This window comes from Apodemus sylvaticus, chromosome 18 (genome assembly GCF_947179515.1).
Source record: "Apodemus sylvaticus chromosome 18, mApoSyl1.1, whole genome shotgun sequence".
Lineage (NCBI taxonomy): Eukaryota > Metazoa > Chordata > Mammalia > Rodentia > Muridae > Apodemus > Apodemus sylvaticus.
In genome coordinates, this window is record NC_067489.1 from 69,320,639 (window position 1) to 69,341,414 (window position 20,776).

The 20,776-nt window shown below is 50.8% G+C and overlaps 2 protein-coding genes across 12 annotated transcripts in view; both read left to right on the plus strand.

Annotated features, from left to right (window-relative positions):
- Calr3 (calreticulin 3) overlaps positions 1-2,704 on the plus strand; it is a 31,337-nt gene extending 28,633 nt beyond the window's left edge. The window contains exons 8-9 of the mRNA XM_052162348.1: positions 1,282-1,374; positions 2,199-2,704. Coding sequence (XP_052018308.1) covers positions 1,282-1,374; positions 2,199-2,339 — 234 coding nt within the window. The 3' untranslated portion in view covers positions 2,340-2,704. The remainder of the gene's footprint in view (positions 1-1,281; positions 1,375-2,198) is intronic.
- Positions 2,705-6,401: 3,697 nt separating this feature from the next.
- The window catches only part of Eps15l1 (epidermal growth factor receptor pathway substrate 15 like 1), an 83,592-nt gene continuing 69,217 nt past the window's right edge, over positions 6,402-20,776 (plus strand). For 3 of the 11 annotated variants that reach the window (XM_052162753.1, XM_052162751.1, XM_052162754.1), the window contains exon 1: positions 6,404-6,543. In XM_052162753.1, coding sequence (XP_052018713.1) covers positions 6,511-6,543 — 33 coding nt within the window. In that variant the 5' untranslated portion in view covers positions 6,404-6,510. Of the gene's footprint in view, positions 6,544-20,776 lie in introns of all 11 variants that reach the window. The other 8 variants (XM_052162749.1, XM_052162750.1, XM_052162748.1 and 5 more) reach the window with 5 other exon arrangements.

Below are 20,776 nucleotides of genomic sequence, written 5' to 3' on the forward strand. Positions count from 1 at the left end.
ATATGTATGTGTGCATGTATCAGTGTGTATGTATGTGTGCAGGTGTCAGTGTGTATATATATGTGTGCAGGTGTCAGTGTGTATGTATGTGTGCATGTGTCAGTGTGTATGTATGTATACATGTGTTAGTGTATATGTATGTGTGCATGTATCAGTGTGTATGTATGTGTGCATGTATCAGTGTGTATGTATGTGTGCATGTGTCAGTGTATATGTATGTGTGCATATATCAGTGTGTATGTATGTATACATGTATCAGTGTATATGTATGTGTGCATGTATCAGTGTATGTATGTATGTGTGCATGTGTCAGTGTGTATGTATGTGTGCATGTGTCATGTATATATATGTGTGCATGTGTCAATGTGCACGTGTCAGTGTATGTGTATATGTGCATGTGTTAGCGTGTGATGTATGCATGTGGGCAGAGACCAGAAGAGAATGTTGAGTGTCTAGCTACACCACTCTTGAGAATAGGGTCTCTCACTGAACCTGGAGCTAGCCTGGCATCCACTGAGCCCCAGCGTCCTTTTGTCTTTGCCTTCCCAGCCTCCAAATGCTGGAGTAATAGGCACCCATACAAACATGCTAGCTTTTCATGTGTGTGCTGCTGATCTGAATCACTCAGGACCCTTAATGCTTTCCTGGGGAGAGCTTACCCACTGAGCCATTTCTCCAGCCCTTGGTTTAGTATTCTTTAAAACTGTATGTGTATTGTGCATGTGCACATGTGTGCAGTGCCCATGGAGGCCAAAAGATATCTGATCCCCTGGAGTTGGAGTCACAGGCCATTGTGAGATACCTGGTCCAGATCCTATGAACTGAACTGTGGTGTACTTCTAGAGTGGTAGGCACCCGTACCCCCTCGGGGCCCTCCCTCCAGCCCCAGCCTGTAACTACTCACGAAGGCCTTTGTGATCACTGGCACTTGCTGTGGCCTTTAGACCACATGGGCCTGAAATTTCTGTGCTTTGGGGTCCCTTTTGTACAGCTGTCACTCCTGTCAGCTGTGGAATATGCAGTCGGGGTGAAGCCTGGCCTTCTGCAGTTCCAGATAGCCTCCAATTGACACCCACAACCCACACTTAGGTGCTAGTAATGTAAGCCAGGTTTTCTTGCCTAGGAAGACTACGCTCTGCCTTTGGGCCATCCTGAGCTATAGCTCAGTCGATATATAGTCGAGGATATCTGATCATGGGTGTGGTATTGAGCTAAGTACCTCTGACAAGGAGGAAAGGTGTGTATCTGCCATCACTAATGAGGGCCTGCTTCTATCCATAGGTGAGATCTGGAACCATCTTTGATAACTTCCTGATCACAGATGATGAAGAATATGCAGAGAAGTTTGGCAAAGCCACCTGGGGGGAAACTAAGGTAGGTACAAACCGCAAGCTTCTTGTTTTTCTTTGTTTCTTTGTTTCTTTGTCTCTTTCTTTGTTTCTTTGTTTCTTTGTTTCTTTGTTTCTTTGTTTCTTTCTTTGTTTCTTTGTTTCTTTCTTTTCTTTCGAGATAGGGATTCAATACATAGACCAGGATGACCTTGAATAGAGATCTGCCTTCCTCTGCCTCCAAGAGCTAGGAGTAAAATATTCTTGTACGCCCAGCTTCCTTTAAAAAAACAAAACAAAAGCTGTAATTATGTGTCTGTGCCCACAGACACTGTCGGACTGCAGTCACACCAGAAGTGAGCTGCCTAAAGTGGATGCTGGGAATGAACTAGAAAAGCAGTATGTCTAAGCCAGCCCCCAGCCCTTGCGTTTTCTTCTTTTCTGAGGGAGGGTCTTTGCACAGCGTTGGCTGCTTTGGAACTGACACACTACTTAATGGGACTTCACTCTCATTTTTGCTTCCCCAGCATTGGGTCCACAGATATATGGCAGCACATTGACAGGACTGTCTATCGTAGTTAGTTTGTATCTCTTTAGAGATAGGGTCTCATGCATTTCCAAATTGACCCTAACTTTGCTGAATGGTCAACAGTGACCTTGGACTAATGACCTCTGGGCCTGTATGTCTGGTGGGCACCACCATGCCCGATTTTTCCTATGCTAAACATTGACTCCAGTGCCAGGAAAGCATTATTAACTACAAGCACTCTACTAACAGAGCCACACGCTTTCTATCAATTGAGCCGCAAACACTGTATTTATTATATCAGCCCAGCCCCAGCCTGTTTTATTTTTGTTCTTTTTCTCCAGGGTCCAGAAAAGGAGATGGATGCCGTACAGGCCAAGGAAGAAGTGAAAAAAGCCCGTGAGGAAGATGAGGAGGATCTGCTGATGGGGAAGTTTCACAGGCACAGCCATTTCAGCAGATTCCACAGGCAGGGCGGACTGTAGCCATCGGCACTCTGCATGCATGCTGACGACTGACCCAGCTGCAGCTCTGCTGTAATAATACACACCTGAATGATCACATGTCTGCATGGTTTGTCCAGCTTCTGAAAAACAATCCCGTTTGTGTTAGGGTCCCCCATGTTCTCCCCAGACCCTTGTGCCTTCTATAGACCCCTATGACCCCAGTGTCTGCAACAAGAAGTTTCTGTTGACTGCAGCAGTGGCACACTTCTTTAATCCCAGGACTTGAGAGGCAGAGGCAGACAGATCTGTGAGGTCCACACCAGCTTGGTCCATGTAGTGAGGTCTAGGACAGTCTGGGACACATAGTGAGACACTGTTTAAAAAAACCTTTTCCCTGCACAGAGCAGATCACTGAAAGCCAGAGCCCTGTAAGAATCTGGCCATAAACAATGTGCTTTTTTTTTTTTTTGAACCTCTTACATATTTTCATGAAATAAAAGATGGTAAAATAAATCTTAAAAATATTTTGTTTTACTTTAAAGATTTATTAATTTTTTTTGTAAAATCTGTGTGTCTGTGTGTGTATCTGTGTTTGTATTGTACTACATGCAGGTGCTCATGGAAGTCAGAAGAGGACACCAGAGTCCCTGGAGGTGGTTGTGTGTCATGCCCTGTCATCACCCAATGACATGGGTGCTGGGAATTGAACTCAGGTCTTCTGGAAGAGCAGCCAGTGCTCTTAACCATCTCCCCAGCCCCTCTACTTTTCTTTTAAATTATTTTAAAGATTTATTTTTATGTTTAAGTGTTAGGATTCTGTCTAAGCTCCACCCCACAGTTACCTGGCAACAGCCAGATAGGTCTGGCCCACCATACAAGGGGCTGCTTATTACCCCTCCTCCCTCTCTTAGTCTCTCTCTCTCTTAGCTTCCTCCTTGCCCTCTTGGGCTCTCCTCCCCTCCCCCCTTCTCCACGTGGTCATGGCCAGCCTCTGCTTCTCCACCCTGTCCCTCTCTCTGCCTCTACTACCCCTTAACTCCCATCCTGTGCCCTGAATAAACTCTATTCTGTACTATACTGTCCTGTGTGTGCTCCCTCAGGGGGAAGGGGCTCAGCCTGGGTCTGCTGGCACCCCTCCCCCCACCGCCTAGAACATTCTTATGCCGGTTTCTCTTTATGATCACAACGATACGTGTTCTGTCTATGTGGTGGTTTGAGTGAGAGCGACACCCGTCCCGTAGGTTTCTATATTTAAATGTTAGGGAGTGGCACTATTTGAAAGTGTGTCACTGGGGTAGGCTTTGAGGTTTCGGAAGCCCACCACAGGCCCAGTGTCCCCCTGAATGCACCCGGATTAGACACAAATGCTCAGCTACGCTTTAGTAACACGCTCTCCTGCCGTCCGTCCGCGGTGCCCCTGCTGTCGAGGCCGTGGACTCCAGGCCTCTGTGCCTGGAAGCCCCCAACAAACTCTTTTATATGTTGCCTTGGTTGTGGTGTCTCATAGCAATAGAAAACACACCAAGTGCTAGGATGACAGGTATGTGCCATGACACATGGCTATAACCCCCCCACTTTTTTTGGTTTCTTTATTATATGTGAGTTCACTGTAGCTGTCTTCAGACACTGGAGAAGAGGGAGTCAGATCTCATTATGGATGGTTGTGAGCGACCATGTGATTGCTGGAATTTGAACTCAGGACCTCTGAAGACCTGTCAGTTCAGTGCTCTTAACCACCGTTGAGTTGAGCCATCTCTCTAGCCCAAACTTTTTTTTTTTTAAACAATGTTTTACCATGTAGCTCTGGCTAGCTTATAGCTCCTTATGTAGACCAGGTTGCCTATAAACACATAGAGATCTGACTCTGTATCCTGAGTGCTGAGATTAAAGGCATGTGTTACCACACCTAGCTGGAAAAGTTTTACATACTAGAGAGATGAGTCTGTGATTAAGAGCACTTGTTGCTTTCTCAGAGGATCTCAGTTCAATTCCCAACACCCACATCAGGCACTGGAACCTCTGGTTCCCCGGGACCTGACACCCTCTTCTGGCCTCTGCAGCACACATACACAGAGGTGGTTTTTTTTTTTTTTTTTTTGGATTTGGTTTTTTCAAGATAGGGTTTCTCTGTATAGCCCTGGCTGTCCTGGAACTCACATCGCCTGGCTATACACAGAGTTTTTAAAACAAAGGTTTGTGTTGTGTGTGTGGCGAGGCAGCAGGTGTCACAGCATCCATCATTCTGGTCTCCAGCACATGGAACTGTGGGGGGTAGGTCTTCCTTCCTCAGCTTCGTGTAGAAATTCACAGTTGGAACCTAGAGCTTTGTCTCCTACATGATCCTTGATCCTGTGCCGCTGGCAATCAGGATCAGTCACAACTACCTCAAGAAATCAAACCAGAGGCCGGGCGGTGGTGGTGCACGCCTGTAATCCCAGCACTTGGGAGGCAGAGGCAGGCGGATTTCTGAGTTCGAGGCCAGCCTGGTCTACAGAGTGAGTTCCAGAACAGCCAGGGCTACAGAGAGAAACCCTGTCTCGGAAAAACAAAAACAAGCAAAAAAAAAAAAAAAAAAAAAAAGAAAAGAAAAACAAACCAAGTGGGGACTGAATGTGGTGATGCATTTGCACCATGTTTCCCAGTACCTGTGTGGTGGTTTGAATAAGGATGTCCTAAGGGGCGGCAAGATGCCTTAGTGGTAAAAATGCTTGTCACCAAGGCTTACAACCTGAGCCCTATCTCTGGGAGTCATGATGGAAGGGGTCAGGGGCCATCCAACTGCCAGAGAAGTCGTCCTCTGATTTGTACACATGCAGTGTGTACACATGCATTTGTACACATACCCACATGCTAAATAATAGGATAGTAAAAATATGTAGGCGCTGGAGAGATGGTTCAGTGGTTAATTAAGAGCACTCATTGTAGCCGGGCAGTGGTGGCACATGCCTGTAATCCCAGCACTCTGGGAGGCAGAGGCAGGCAGATTTCTGAGTTCGAGGCCAGCCTGGTCTACAGAGCAAGCTCCAGGACAGCCAGAGCTATACAGAGAAACCCTGTCTCCGAAAAACCAAATCAAAACAAAACAAAACAAAACAAAAAACCACTCATTGCCTTTTTCAGAGGACCCAGGTTTGATTTCCAGCATCCATGTGGTACTTTATAACTACAGGAAACTCCAGTTCCAGGGAACCCTATGCCGCCTTCTTGCCTCTGTGGGCACTACGCACAAAGGTGGTACATCCATCTATTCAGGCAACACACAAATCTTTTAAGATGTAAGTTAAAATGTAACAAAAAAAAAAAAAAAAAACAAATACCAGGGTAGCTGAAGATATAGTTCGTTGGTTAAGGATGCTTGTTGCTTTTCCAGAGGACCCTAGTTCGGTTTCCACTCACATCGGGGGTTGGGGGCTCATAAGTGCTCCTAACTCCAGCTCAATGGCATCTAACAACCTCTTCTCTCTTGGGTAAGCATTGGCACGAGCATAGCAGGCATATACACATTAAAAAACAAACAAACAAAAAACACCAAATGTTAGGCTATACCCACACCAGCCAGCAATCAGAACCCAAATCTGTTTAACAAGCACACTGGGTGGTACTAACACTGCTCATGATCCAAGCTAGACTTGGGTACCAAGGTACGTTGTTGTGTGTCAATTGCCTGTCTGTTCCCATCTCCCCGGGGAAAAGTTCAGCAAATCCTAGGCATTAGTAGAGGCTGCTAGAGTGGAGAGGTTAAGTCGGGTTCTGGGTTTAGCCAAGCTCTGATTCACAGACCCAGACTGGGAGGTGTAGGGAGCCGGAGCCCAGTGGCCTGGAAGGGAGCCCTATTGTCCCTTGGGGGATCCCTGGCTCACAGGAACCTCCGAAGCTCCGGGCTCGGTTTGCTTACTCCAATCGGGAGATGCACACAAGTCACCCCCTCCATCCCCCTCCCCCCGCCCCTACCGACTAGCCATAAAGGCTCCGCCTCCAGCCAGAATTGCCCCGCCCTCTCCGGGGCTGACTGTGATCGAGGCTCCGCCTCCTTACTGCAAAACTTCTTACAGGAGGACCTGGATTCCCATTTGCGCACGTGTACACTGGTCCCGTGGCCTGTCACTGCGCTGGCTGTGCTGCGCGCGCAACGCATCCCTCCTTCGTACTAGTGCGCAGGCACGGCCCCGCCTCCGTTCCTCGGCGCTCGGGAGGCCGAGTCCGCACGAAGATGGCGGCGCCGCTCGTACCCCTCTCGCAGCAGGTATGGTGCTGGGGCGCGCCGCGGGGCGGTGCGAACGGTGGTTGCCGCGGGAAGGATAAGACGTCGCGGAAGCGCGGCTCCAGGGGACCGCGGAGGCGCGCGCTGAAGGCTCGGAAGGCTGAGTGGCGGGGCCCGGGCGGCTCCGAAGGTGACAGGCCGGCGCGGCCCGCGTACTCTTGCGCCGGGCGAGCCCCCGAGCCGCTGCGCGCGTCTGCTCCGTCTGGGGCCCGGCCAGGCTGGGGCGGGGGGCTGTTCTGCGAGCCGCGTCGCGCTTCTCCCCGCGGAGGCGAGCACAGTCTTTGTCTCCCGCGGGGTCGGGCGTCGGGGCGGGTGGTGTCCCAGAGTGGAGTCGCAAGGGGATCCGGGGCACGCCCGCTTCGCCTCCGGCCGCCCAGCTCTCCTTCCCCTGGGAGCCGCTTCCGCTGAGCCTTGCGAAAAGAGCGGACCCTACACCCCCAACGGTGGGCACCAGTCTACGTTCCCAAAGTCGCTGGATGCTTTTCTTGAGCGTATCAAATGCCACAGGGACGTACAGAAAAGCAGTGAGAAGGCCATTGTGCTGATAGCAGAAGCAGTCATTCATTCTTCAGCCCCTCTCTAATGTGCTTGGGGTCAGATGCATGGGAGCTCAGCAGTCGGTCACTGACAAGGTCTCTGGTCTCCTGCAGGTGACACCCATAAGAATTGGAAAGTACTCCTGCTAATTTGCCTAATTACCCGCTTGTTCCCCACAGCATATTATAAGCAGTTTGCTAGAATCGTCTTTCACAGGGTCATGGTTACCAGTGAGGAAGCATTTTCTATTCAGATATCGGCCTCAACTCTTCCAGACTGTCCTTGAAGCAAGCTTCTTAACCTCAGCACAACATTTGGAAAATAAAGCTGTAAAATTCTAAAAAGAATTGGATTTTTAAAAAATTGGGCCATGGTAGTAGCTGATGATTATTGAGTGCATGGGAGTTGGATACATGCTGTACATTTTTTCTCAAACACCAGAATATCAAGGAAGTGGTTCTTGGCCAAGTATAATGTCAACTCTCAGCTAGCACTGGGTAACAGAAAGATCTAGGCTAGCGCCTGGGCTATATAATGAGGCCCTGTTGGGGGGGGGCACTTTATTTTACTGGTAAACTAGTTACAGTAGGATTGTGTTTTGTCATACTGAGATTGACAGATGTAAACACGTGAGGCAGTGCCATGAGATCTACCTTGTTAGAACCTCTGGAATAGAATCCTGGTTCCCCCTTCCCAGCTTCTGGCTTGCTTTCATGTGCCAGTGGCACCATGATGTGCTCTCTGTCCCTTACTACCTGTGTCGTCCGCCATGCTGTCTCTGAAGGCTGTTCCTTTTCTCTGAAGCACTCTAGCCTTTTCTTTTCCTCTGGTTCGGTTCCTGGTTCCTTCTCTTCCTTCAACAGCAGCTCAGGTATCATTCTTCCCAGAGGTCTTTGCTAGTCATGGCACACAGCCATATGTACCTCATACAACCAACCCTACAGCTCTCTCTGGCCCCGCAGGACATGTTTGCATGTCTGTTCGCGGTCTCTGTTCGACCTGTTGCCCGTGGAAAGACACTCAGAAAGCGACTGTCACCTGAGTGGGTATGGGGACTGTGACTGCACCTGCAGCAGCTCCCCTGTGGCCTTTCTTCCCTGTGTGGGATGGAGCTGTGAGTGGGAACGGGAGCTGAACCAGCAGCTGCAGAGACATCGCCTGTGGTGGCAATAAGTTCAGGTGCCTTCTGAGCTGGCTTTCCCTCCACCCTTGTGTTTTTGTGGTGATTCTTTTTGTGCGTGTGATTTTTTTGTATTTATTTATTCCTATGTGTGTGGGGGGTTATGTACCATGGTGCATGTGGTGGTCAAAGGACAATCTCCTGCATTGGTACTCTGTGTGAATTCCAAGTCTTTCTGTGTAGCTCAGGCTGGCCCTATATTTCTGCTGATTCGCCTGCCTTAGCCTGTAGAGGCCTGCGATCACAGACCATGCCTGGGCGCTCCCTACCTTCTGGTTACCAGAAGGCCTGGCCCGGGAGCCCCACACCTGCTTTTATAGGGGCAGTGTGCTGAGGGTTTGGTTCTGGGTTTCACATGCGCTGGGCATCACTCACTAAACAATCCTTCTGTTTACATGTGTGAGCGTGTGTGAGCGTGTGTGGAGGTCAGAGGACAACCAGGGAGTTCTCTTCTTCTACCATGTGGGTCCTGGATATCAAAGTAAGGTGGTGAGGCTTGGTGACAAGTGACCTTGCTCAACTATCGCATTGACACTAAGTTGTCCAAGCTGACCTTGAACTCACGGCAGTTCTCTTGCCTTGCCATCCTAAGTTCTGGGGTTACAGGTAGGAGTCACTGCTCCGCTTCTAGACCTGCCCCTTTTTGTCTTAAGATTTATTTATTTACATGTATGTGCTTGTGTCTGCCTGAGTTATTTGTACCAAGTGTGTGCAGGTGCCCATGGAGGCAAGAGGATGTCGGATCCCCCAGAACTGGACCTTGATTGGGTGCTGGGAACTGAACCTAGGTCCTGTGCGAGAGCAGTAAGCACGACTGAGCCATCTGCCCAGCCCTCTGTGTTTGTACTTGCAGTTCAGATGTTACTATTACCCAGGCCCTTAGAGCGAGCCTAACAGCTTACATAGGATCACAACGGAAACAGGGCATGGAGAATTCTGGAATACCGTTTGACTGAGGTGTTCTGAACAGAAGACTGTGGGATGGCTGAGCCTCCAGCCGCAGGATCAGGGAGAGTCCCTGCTCCTTTTTCTCAGCAGCCCCAGGGAATGTTTCCTGTCACCCTCTGTCTGTTCTCTTCTTCCCAGTCCCATCCTGACCTGCCTCACACCAGATTGCTCATGAGTGACAGCAGACCTCCGGGTCCTCGTTCTCTTCCAGAGGTTCTGGAACAGAGCCCTCGCCCTCGCACGCAGCCTCCTTCCTGTGTCCACTCAGCTTCCTTCTCTCTCCTCGGGGTTTTTTGGCTTCCCCCATCTCTCTTTCCCCATCATTTCTCTCTGCTCTCTGGTCCCAGCCTCAGTGCTCAGTACTCTACACCTGCCTCCTACAGACTCTGACACTGCTAGACTCTGGAATTGGCCACTTTCTGAACTCCACAGTTCTGCAGGGGCCTAGACGTGTCGCACTGTCCATCAGTCCTGATTCCTCCTTTTCCTCCTGTTAGCACCGTGGGATCTTCTAACTACTACTCCTTCCCCGCTCCAGAACCTTTCATGGCTTGCAGTCTCCTCACAGGGAGTTAGGAGTGCAGCTCTGTGGTAAAGCGCCTCAGAGTGAGTCTGTGCTTGTGAGCCAGCACCCCACAGCCCTTTCTGCTCCTTTCTGGCCCTTGCGACTAGCCTTACTATTCTCGGCTCCTGACCCCTGGCTTTCACTCACCAACGTTGACCCTGGTGCCGTGGGGCACTGGTACTCTGTTGACTTCCCATTCACCCTCCTGGACCTGAGATTTCATTCTGCCCATTGCATTTGTGGGTTCTTTGTTCATAGGAAAGGTGCCCTAGGTTTTCCAGCTTCTTTCTGGTATCATTTATGTCCAGGGGATTTGGTAACACTTTCATGAGCCACAATCCATGGTTGTAGGTCATGATTGTTTCTGGTGCTGTGGTGAAGCCCGGGCCCTTGCATGTGCCGGGTGGTGCTTTACTGGCAAGCTATACCTCCCAGCCCCTGTAAAAAGAATCTGTTTATTGGATGAGAAGAAGCTGAGACCCTTAGTAGTCAGGTGACTTGTGAAAGTCCCATAGCATGGGTGTCACATTAGGGTTAAACCATTGGTTGCCTGCTGTGGAGCCCCTCCCACCCCACTCTTCCACACAGCCTGCTGAGCTCTGTGCCTGGAGCTCTGGCCAGGCTAGTGTGTCTGGAATGCATGTTGAGGGCCTGGGGACTTTCATTTGGCCCCTTGTGCCTGTGCTGTTTTCAAGGCTCTTTTTGGAAGGCTGGTGACTCTGCCACTGCCTTGATGGACAGAGAACGGGGTGGGGCGGATGTGGCCTCTCCTGGGTCCCGAGTCCCTGGCTGCTTTGTGCCGCAGTGCCTGCTATTGTTGCCTCCTGAGGCCTTGTCCAGCACCATCACATGCTTTCTCCTCAGCCCCAGTTCCCATGCCTGTCTTTGAGCTTGGATCAGCTGCTCTGAGGAGCCAAGTAACTGTCTTTTCATGAGGTGGCCCTGCACGCTGAGCTGCCCTTTGGCCTCCTCAGCTTGGCTTCAGTGGAGCAGCCAGTGTCCCTGTAGAAAGTTGTTCTATGCAGTGAATCTAGGTGGGCAGCCTATCATCAAGCACTAGGGAGGTAGAGAGAGGTATTTTTGTGAATTGAGGACTAGCCTAGGTTACATGATTCTAGATGAGGCTGAACTACATAGTTAAACCTGACTAAACAAACAAACAAACTCAGAAAAGAGGTGGGGAGGGAGACAGAGGGACCGAGAATTGGAGCATGAGCAGGTGGCTGTATCTTAGGTTAGTTGTCTTGGACGCCCTGCTCGTTGTGGTTAAGGGTAGAGGGTAAGCCGAGGTCAGAACCCTCTGGTCCCTGGCTGAGTTGTGCCTGGCAGCCTCACCTGGCCTGGCTCTCTGACTCAGCTCTTTCTATTGTGCTGTAGTTTCCTGGCCTGGAAGGATTGTTTTCAGGTACCAGTTACCAGCATGACACTGCTGTCACTGGTGCCTGCAGTGACTGTCTCTCAGAGCCTGCTTATTGCTCGTATCCTTGTACTTTTTTTTTTTTTTTTGGTGTTTTTTTTTTGGTGTTTTTTTTTTCCAGACAGGGTTTCTCTGTGTAGCCCTGGCTGTCCTGGAACTCACTCTATAGACCAGGCTGGCCTTGAACTCAGAAATCCGCCTGCTTCTGCCTCTCAAATGCTGGGATTACAGGCGCGCACCACCACCGCCCAGCTATCCTTGTACTTTTTTAAAGAACATTTTTATATAATGAACATGCCACTACTGTGTGGGGTCAGAGGACAGCATCTCTTCTGCCTTGTGAATCCAGGGCTGGAGCGTGGGTCTTCAGGCTGGGCTCTGCCTGCTGAGCATCCGTCTGGCTATCTTTATGTATTAAGTATATTGTATGCATTTTGGGGGAGAGGGTTAAGACAGGTAATTTACCCAGTCTGCTCCTGAACTTGCCATTCTGCATCCTCAGCTGCCTAGCACTGACCACACTTGGCTTCCACACCTCTTTGTCACTATGGGTGACATAGGGATGGCAGGAGGAAGGTGTTTTGGTAAATAGCACACTGGTGTCTGCCTGGACTGCAAATGAGTCCTGGACAAAGCTGATAGGTGGCTGCTTGTCCAGAGGCTGGCCTGAGGCCAAGGGTTTCAGGGAGAGTGACAACTGGTCACTGTCCTCAAGCAGGGCCACAACTTGCCACTAGACAGGGTAGTGACCCAATGTGGGCTCCACTCCCTGTGTTAAGCTATTAGGCACTGTGTCTGATGTGGGCTTAGAAGCAGCTGCTTGGTTTGCTGTAGGAGTGCTGGGCTCTAAACCAGAGCCTCCTTCCTGTATTCTAGGCTACGGCTTTCCTTTCCCCTCCATCCCAGTGATCCCAGCAAGGTTCCGATGGCAGAGCAGTTGGGGCCTCAGGCCCCTGCTGCCTGCTGTGAGAGAGCTTTCACCCTCTGGTTGCAGCCAGGGTTGACTCTTACTGACTGAAAGCAGTGAGAGACAGCAGCAGCCCTGCCTGAGAAGAGCTGCCCCGATCAGTGAGTGGGCACCAGAGTTCCCACACCTAGCTCTGCCAGCCCTGTGGGCTGTCCTGAGGCCTTTACACCTGCAGTGTCCTGCCTGGAATACCCACCTCCCTCTGTCCAGCTGCTCTGCCTGCCTCAGATGAGCTGTCTCCTCCTCAGGAGAGCCTCTTCACACAAACAGCTGGCTGGTATGATAGACTCTTTGTTACATGTCTGTTTGTGATTTATATATTATTGCAAACTCTCTTGTTTCATTTAAAACAAAACAAAACATATTTTGAGACAGGTTGTCATGGTGCCCAGGCTGAAACTCCCTGATTAGAGGATGGCGACCTTGCAGTATGCTCTCCCTGCCCCTCCCACCCAGAATATGGATGACAGGCATACACCACCAAGACTGTGTGACAGACGGGGCATAAAAAGAGAGAGAGGGGCTTAGGGAGTGTGGCACGGCGGTGTTGGAGGGGGTGCCCAGGCGGGCCCATGTCTAGGCATCCCTTCCCCCTGAGGGACCACACGCACACAGACATGGCCTAGAGTAGAGTTTATTGAGGGCAGAGGGTGGGAGTTAGAGAAGCAGAGAGAGAGAGAGAGAGAGAGAGAGAAGAGAAGTGTAGGCCATGACCACGTGGAGAGAGGGGGGAGGGGAGGAGAGCCCAAGAGGGGCAGAGAAGTGAGAGTGCCAAGAGGCAAGAGTGATGAGAGATAGAGAGAGAGAGGAGGGGCAAGCAGCCCCTTTTATAGTGGGCCAGGTCTATGGGGCGGGGCATCCCTGGCTGTTGCCAGGTAAGTGTGGGGTGGAGCTTAGACAGAATACTAACACTGTGCTCTACCAACTGAGCTGTAGCTCTGGCCTTAAATTTATTCTTGGGGGCGGGGTGTAGAGAGATGGCTCAGCGGTTAAGAGCACTGACTGCTCTTCCAGAGGACCTGGGTTTAATTCCCAGCACCCACATGGCAGTTTACACAACTGTCTGTAACTCCAAGATCTGACACCCTCACACAGACATACATGCAGGCAAAATACAATGCACATAAAATAAAAATAAATAAGTTTAAAAAAAAGAAATTCGTTTTGAGGCAGGCTCTCTCAGTGAGGCTCAGGCTGTCCTCGAGGTTTCACCCCCATGCTTCAGCCTCCTGAGTAGCCTGGGGGGCCACAGCAGCCACTGTTCCTGGCTTGGGAGTTCCTAGGACGAGTGATTGATCCATGATGCATTACCTCTCCTGCCCATGCCTTATTATTCATTCTGTATCCCAGGGTGTGGCTGCATGTTCACAGTGGAGCTGTCAGAGGAATCATGAAACCCTGGGTGGGGTTGGGTGCTGTGTACTGCCACAGGCACGCGGACGTGGGTGTGCAGTGTCAGATGTGCAGTGAAGAGGAAGCAGTAGCCCTGGACCTGTGAGAAGGCTTAGTGCCTAGACGCACTTTCCACCAAGTCTGATGATTGGAATCCAATCGTGGAAGCCACATTTAGAAGGAGAGATTCAACTCTTACAAGTTGTCCTCTGACTTACACAGGCACTGTGCCCATGCGTGTCCTCCCAGTAAACGAATGAATGAAGGAAGTAGCCACTGCTGTGCACGCTGGAGGCTGAGACCAGCCTTAAGCCTCAGGGCAGCCACAGGCCACTTCTCACCTCTGCTTTCCGTCTTTGGCATGGATATCCATTGAGGGTGGAGAGGGCCTCATCACAGGGAACTAGCCTGCCCTTCCTCCAGCCCTAATTTTTTTTTGGTGTTGGTAATGAAAGCCATCAACTTGCACGTGCTAGGCAAAGAGCTGAGGATGGTTTTCTTTGCTGGGAAATGTAAAATTACGAAGCACACCCCCTTTGGATTAAGAGAAGCCAATTTTCAGGCTGTTATGTGACTGTAATATTTAGCGGCATTATTGCCCCCATTGGGCTGGGTAAGCCTCAGGCCACACCCTCCCGGTGGGGTCCCAGATACAGCCGCACTCTGTGGGGTCTGGCAGGCACTTACCTCTTGGGTTTTGTTCTCTGGGGGTCTCTCAGGTTGTCCCTTTCACTCCTGGTAGTTTTGGAGACTTGGGATAGGAGCGGGGAGTCTGGGCCAGTGGGGCTACGGCTCACACTGGACCATGTGAGGAGTAGGGCCTAGCTTGTGGCAGGTGTGTAGGGCCTGAGTCCTTACCTTTGCCCCTACAATGCCAACTCTCACACTTGGAAACGCAAGGAGGAGGAGGGTTCAGGATTGGCCTCCCTGGGTCAGACCTTTTTTTTTTTGTTTGTTTGTTTGTTTGTTTTTTTATTTTGGATTTGTTTTTGTTTGTTTGTTTGTTGTTTTTGTTTTTGTTTTCCGAGACAGGGTTTCTCTGTGTAGCCCTGGCTGTCCTGGAACTCACTCTGTAGACCAGGCTGACCTCGAACTCAGAAATCTGCCTGCCTCTGCCTCCCAGGATGCTGGGATTACAGGCGTGAGCCACCACCGCCCCGCTCCTGGGTCAGAACTTAAGAAGCACCCTTCCCTCAGTTTGGGGCCCAGTGCATAGGGGTGGCAGACACTCTGCCCAGGTCAGTAGCTCAGTCCTGGCTGGGGAACAGTCATCCCCAGCACGCAGCATGGAAGTCATCGTGACATCCAGGGGTGACAGTGTCTCGATGTTTTGTGAATCTCATCAAGAAAGGAAGGGTGGGGTGCTGCCTTGAGTATGCCTGAGGGGGAGCAAGCTGGTGTGTGTGAGCTTGCCCAGGAGCGCACTGACCTGCGGGGATCTTGTAGCGTTTTCTGAAGTTGATATGGGGTGTTGAGTAGAGAGAGCCTGCGCTGGTGAAGCTCCTCTAGCTGGGCAGGAGAGAGGCTGGGTCATCCTCCTGGGCCTAGGCCATGGTGCTGTGTTCTTGTCTTTGGAAATGGCTGGGGAGAGGCTTTGTGCTGGCAAGTGGGACTGCAGCATGTGGTGGCCAGGCAGAGGGCATACTGACTTTTGTTCTTCCTTGTCTAGAAGTGGCTTTGACCTGGTCCTTTCACCTGGCCAGTTTACTCCTGTTTGTGTCAGTTGACTGGACTATGGCTGAAGATCCTGGAGCTCAGCACTTGCTGTCTAAGGACCCAAGCAGTAGCTGGGCAGTGACCAGGGCTGATAATGCCAGTGCTTGTCCAGACTGGGAAGGAGGGATGGGGTGGCCCTACAAGTCTCAGGGTAGGTGTGAAGAGGCCTGTCAGTTTGGAAGCCTCCTAGTGGAGGCAGATGCATTCAAACCTAAGTCCTGGCCCCTGTGCAGCTAGGGGATGGTGGGTTAGGCAGAGGTAGAGTCACTGTAGAAGAGGGAAGATGGCTCCAGGGGCCATGAAGGAAAGGAGTCTCTCAAAGCCCAGGGCGCGCATCCTTGCAGACAGTGTTGTGCAGTGTTCTGAGAAGCTCAGAAGGTGAGAGGTGGCCCTGGCTGTGACGGCCAGTCTGCTGAGCTAAGGTGCCTTTTGGGGTGATAACCTCAAGAACAGGCAGAGGGGAGCTTGGCCCATGGTGGGTGGTGAGCATGGAGTATCTGAAGGCTTTGGCTACTGCTGCATCTGTTGGCTGTCCCGTGGACACACTCGGTGTGGAGGCTCCTTGCAGCAGAGCCTTCGTCTCTACTGCCCTGAGTGCTTTTCATGATGTCCTGGAGGGAGGCAGAGTCATCTTGCTCTAGTCATACCTGCACTCAGCTTCTGGGAGGTTAGCCCACCCAGCCCTCTGGTTGGCAGACCTCTCCCAAGGCTCTCACCCCAGACCCTCTGCATAGTGTGAACAGCCTTGCTACCTAGCATGTGCTCTTCTGCCTGACTGAGTCCTGCCCGACCCACCTTCGTCTCTCTTCATTATCACCATTATTGTTGTTTGGGATGAGGGTTTCACTGTTTAGCCCAAGCTAGACTTCCCTACTACTGGGATGACTTGTGTGACATGTGGCTTCTGTGCTGTCTGCTGCAGAGTCCCTACTTCAGCTTTGAAGCCCTTTACTATGCTACATGGCTCCTTTCTAACATCCTAGACTCCCTTTGTGGGTTGTCCTTCATGAAGCCTAAGCATTGTCACACACACACTGCTTCCTTGGGCCCTGGTTGATGGAATAAGGGAACAGGGCAGGAGTGGTGGAGCCGAGGACCTACTTCTGTTTGGGGGCATCTTCTTCACAGGGTTGGAGAAGTTTGAGTGGAGGCAGGATAGAGTGGCGTTTCTAGGGACAGGATGAACTTCTATCTGGAGCCATGTGGTGTGAATGAATCACTACAGCTAGGCTTTGGTGCCGGGTTTTGGAGACTGAGACTCTAAAAGGAGGTCTAGGGCTGGAGATTCCCCAGCAGTCATTGACTGCTCTTCCAGAGGTCCTGAGTTCTATTCCCAGCAACCACATGGTGGCTCATGACCATCTAATGGGATCTGATGCCCTCTTCTAGTGTGTCTGAAGACAGCTGCAGTGTACGCAATTAAAAAAAAATCTGTTAAAATAATAAATAAAAGGAGGTCTACTATCCCAGGACTGCCTAGCAATCCAGGGCTGAGATAGGAAGGGAATCCACATCCGTTGAATGGAGCTGTTGGCCCCTGCACAGGACGGCTTAGCTGTTTCTCTGGTTTCTGAGACAGGGTCACCTACAAGGCTTGCCTACACAGCTCACAGCCATCCTCCTCAAGTCCTAAGGTGACTGGCATGTGCCATGATGTCAGGGTGGAACTACTTGCCCTAGTGAGTCAAAGTAAGGTGGTTGGAGGGGCTGGCAGAGGATGGTGGTTTGAGTAGGTTTGGCCTCCACAGACTGATGTGTTTGAATGCTTGGCCAATGGTGAGTGGCACTATTTGGAAGTGTGGCCTTGTTGGAGGAGGTGTGACCTTGTTAAAGCAGGTGTGTCACTATGAAGGTGGGGCTTTGAGGTCTTAAAAATTCTCAAGCTATGTCCAGTATGAAAAAAATCCAGTCTTCTCCTGGCTGCCTTCAGATCAAGATGTAGAGTAGAGCTCTTAGCTCCTTAGTGCCATGTCTTGCCATGATGATAATGGACTGACCTCTGACACTATAAGCCAGCCCCAATTAAATGTTGTCCTTTATAAGAGTTGCCGTGTCTCTTCACAGCAATGGAAACCCTAAGACACAGAGCCAGACAGTCTACTTTAAGGTCTGTTATCTCCGAAAGGTGCTTCAAATGACCTTTGTTCTCAGGGTCATTTCTTGTAGAGGAGGCTGGGATCCTAGGCCACCTGGTAGCAGCCGGTGCTCTCTGCTTTCCACTAGTTTCACACATGGAGAGAGGGCAGGTTGAGGTGGGCACACCCAGCTAGGGTGTCTCTAGATCATTCAGGTCATGGAACTGTTTGGGAATCTAAAAATTTTCCTGGCTCCACTTTCTCAGTCAGTCTGAATGGGCCAAGCATTCAAACACATCAGTCTATGGGGGCCAAACCTACTCAACCCACCACCCTCTGCCAGCTCCTCCAACCACCTGTCCTATGGACAGAGAAAGATGGTGCAAGTCTGGAACCCCAGAACATGGAAGAGGCAAGCCAGCTACCATGGTAGCCCTGCCAGTATGGTCCCATCACACCATGTTTACAACCTTTGGTCTTCTTCTGTGCTGCTGGGGACGGAAGCAGGACCTTGAGCTGTCACATGGGGCTCCGTGTCCTCCCTCCTTATTTGACCAGTACTTGGCAGCTGTGGCCCAAGCTAAGGCATCCTTTCTTCTGTGCTCTGTCAGTCTCAGAAGTCTACTGGCTTGATCAGTCCTCAGCTGCTTACCATCCCTGTCTGTCCATTTCTGACTTCAGGAGGAAACAGCCCTATCACCCTTCCTGCCCTGCACATCTGGACAGGTTTTTCTGGTGTATTTCAGGCTGCTGCTGTAGCTGGGGCACAGATGTGGTGCTAGCGCTGGACCCAGGGCCTCGCACAGGCACAACACTCCTCCTCCCATGAGACTCACCTGCCCAGAAAGGCCACTCTGCAGGCTGGGACAAGAGCCTGGTCATTTTGGTGGAAAAGGTCTCTTCTCTCTCAACGTCTGCAGGTCAGGCCGCCTGGCTGGCTGTTGAGGTTCCTGGCAGAGCAGAAGCACCTGGCCATGATCTTCTACACAGAGGCTGATGTGCTGGGGGAGAGGGAGAGCTAAATGACACATTAGCTTACCACAGGCAGCCATACTGCGTTTCTGCACCAGGCTTTCCAAGCCCCTCATCCAGCCACACGCACAGTTTTGTTTTTGTTTTTCATTGTAGGGTCAGGGTCTCACTATGTGGTCTCCCTGTGTGGCCCAGGCTGACCCTTTATCTCCTGTCTCAGCTTTAGCTCACTGAGATACAGGCAGGTACCACCATCCCAGCTCAGACCTATTTCTTTAATTCCAAGGTCTCTTTTTTGTTTGTTTGTTTTTTGAAATGGAATTGCAAGTGGCTGAGGATGACCTCTAGCTTGCTGTGTAGCTAAGAATGACCTTGACCTTGGCTTTAGAGTTGGGGCATATGAGTGTGTGCTTGTGCATACACGGACACGAAAAGAAACAGTGAGATTGTTGTAGTCATGCACACCTGTGACAGTGGTCTCCCCCTCCCCCTCATGCTTTTCCCCTCCCTCCAATTCCCCAGCAGTCAGCAGCTGTTTCTGTGCTCAACAGTCACCTTTTGGGACTGGCCTTTTGTGCTCAGTCTCTGGTTGCTTTGTGTGGCCAAAGGGTCTGTGTGGTGGTTTTCTAGGTTATCCTGTTATCCTGTTGTATTTGTATGTGTTGTGCTTAAGTCTATGGTAGATTTTCACTTTAACTTTTGTGCGTGCCTGAGCATATGCAAGTACACATGTGTGCTCATGCATGTGGAGTCTGGGAGAGTTGTGTTGAGTGTATCCTATTGCTCTCCACCCTGTCTTTAAAATTTTTTAAATTTTGTATCATATATACACTTACCCACAAGACTGTCGCGGTGTTCTGTAGAGGTCAGAGGTTGGCTTCTATCTTGGATGGTTCAGGGGTCAAACCGAGGCTGTCAAGGCTTCGTGACAGGTGCCCTTACTGGCTGAGCCATGTCCCTAGCCTAACCTTATCTTTTGAGAATCTCTAATTGGACCCAGGACTTACCGATGGCTAGAATTGCTGCCCTCTCAGCTCTTGAGTCCCCACATCTCCTTACTAGAGTTACAGATGTATTCAAGCACAGCAAACCTTTCTTTGTTTTCTTTTAAATGTGCCTGCTGGGGATCTGAGTCAAGTTTCCATGCTTGCACAGCAGGCACCTTTCCACGGAGCACCTTCTCATTCCAGGGCTGTGCTCCCAGCTCCCCGCTGTGCTCCCAGCTCTCCGCTTCCCTGTTCCTTTCCCTCTGCCTCCCTCCCAGCCTGTTGAGTTATATCTTGGCCTTCAAGTATGTTCTTTTGGAGGGGGAAGTGCAGAGCCTAGGCTCCTCTAGAGCTGGCAAGTCCCCTGCCTTAGCCTCCAAAGACTGGTATGACTGATGTGCTGAGTTGACTCTCTGGGAGCCATGACATGACTTCCAGCATGACAGATGGACATGTGCAGGCTCATGAAGGGCGCTGTGCACAGCAGCCTTTCTTGTGACGAGTGAAGGCCCAAGACAGCTGTGCAGCTCGGGGGCAGCTCAGCGGCCGCCCTGGGGGCCTTTGCTTTTGGTTTCTCTGCTGGCTCCTGGCATCTGGCGTCTGTGCACTTCTCCCCGGCTGTGTCTTTACGGGCACGGCCTATGTGTGTCTTGCCACTCGCTGACAGTGCTGTGTAGGAGGACGAGTGCTCTGGAGATACCCTACCCGCCTTGTTTCCCACTGTGCTTCTGTGAGCGCTTGAATTTGGGCAGCTTGAGTTAGTCCTCCACTGTAGTATCAGGTCTAAAGACTCATTTGTATTTGTCACTTCAGTGCTGTGGATGGGAACCTGGGTCATGGCATGCTCCATAAGCCAAATGTGCAGCCTAGGTTCTGTGCCTCCGTGGCAGGCACCCCAGCTTCTGCCTTCATCCATCCCTGAATCCTAAAGGGTTTTCCTGGATGTTTATATTTTTACATTTTATACTGAATGAAGGCATGATCATTTGAGTTTTCACCTGTATCTTTTATAAATCACCAGTGTGTGACCTGCCCCCCCCCCCCCCCCCCCCCCCCCCCCCCCCCCCCCCCGCTTCCAGACTTCAGATGAGGCTCCCGGTGTGGCTTCTATCTACTTCTATTTATGTTGAGGCGCTGTATTGTATGCATGGAGGTCAGAGGACAACTTGCCAAGAGTAGAGGTCAAACTCAGGCATCAGACTTAGAGGCAAACGCCCTTAGCCACTGGGTCATCTCTCCTGCTCTGCTTTTATTAGATTCCATTGGAACAGGGCTGGAGGTGTAGCTCCATGGTGGATGCACCACATGCAGGGCAGTGTGGTGCAGCCTGCACACCTGCAATCCCAGTGCATCAGAGGCTGAGGATGACTGCTGGGAGTTCAGGCCAGCCTTGGCTACATATTGACATCCTGTCTCAAAATGACAAAATAATAATGATAATAATTAGCAAACAGATCTTA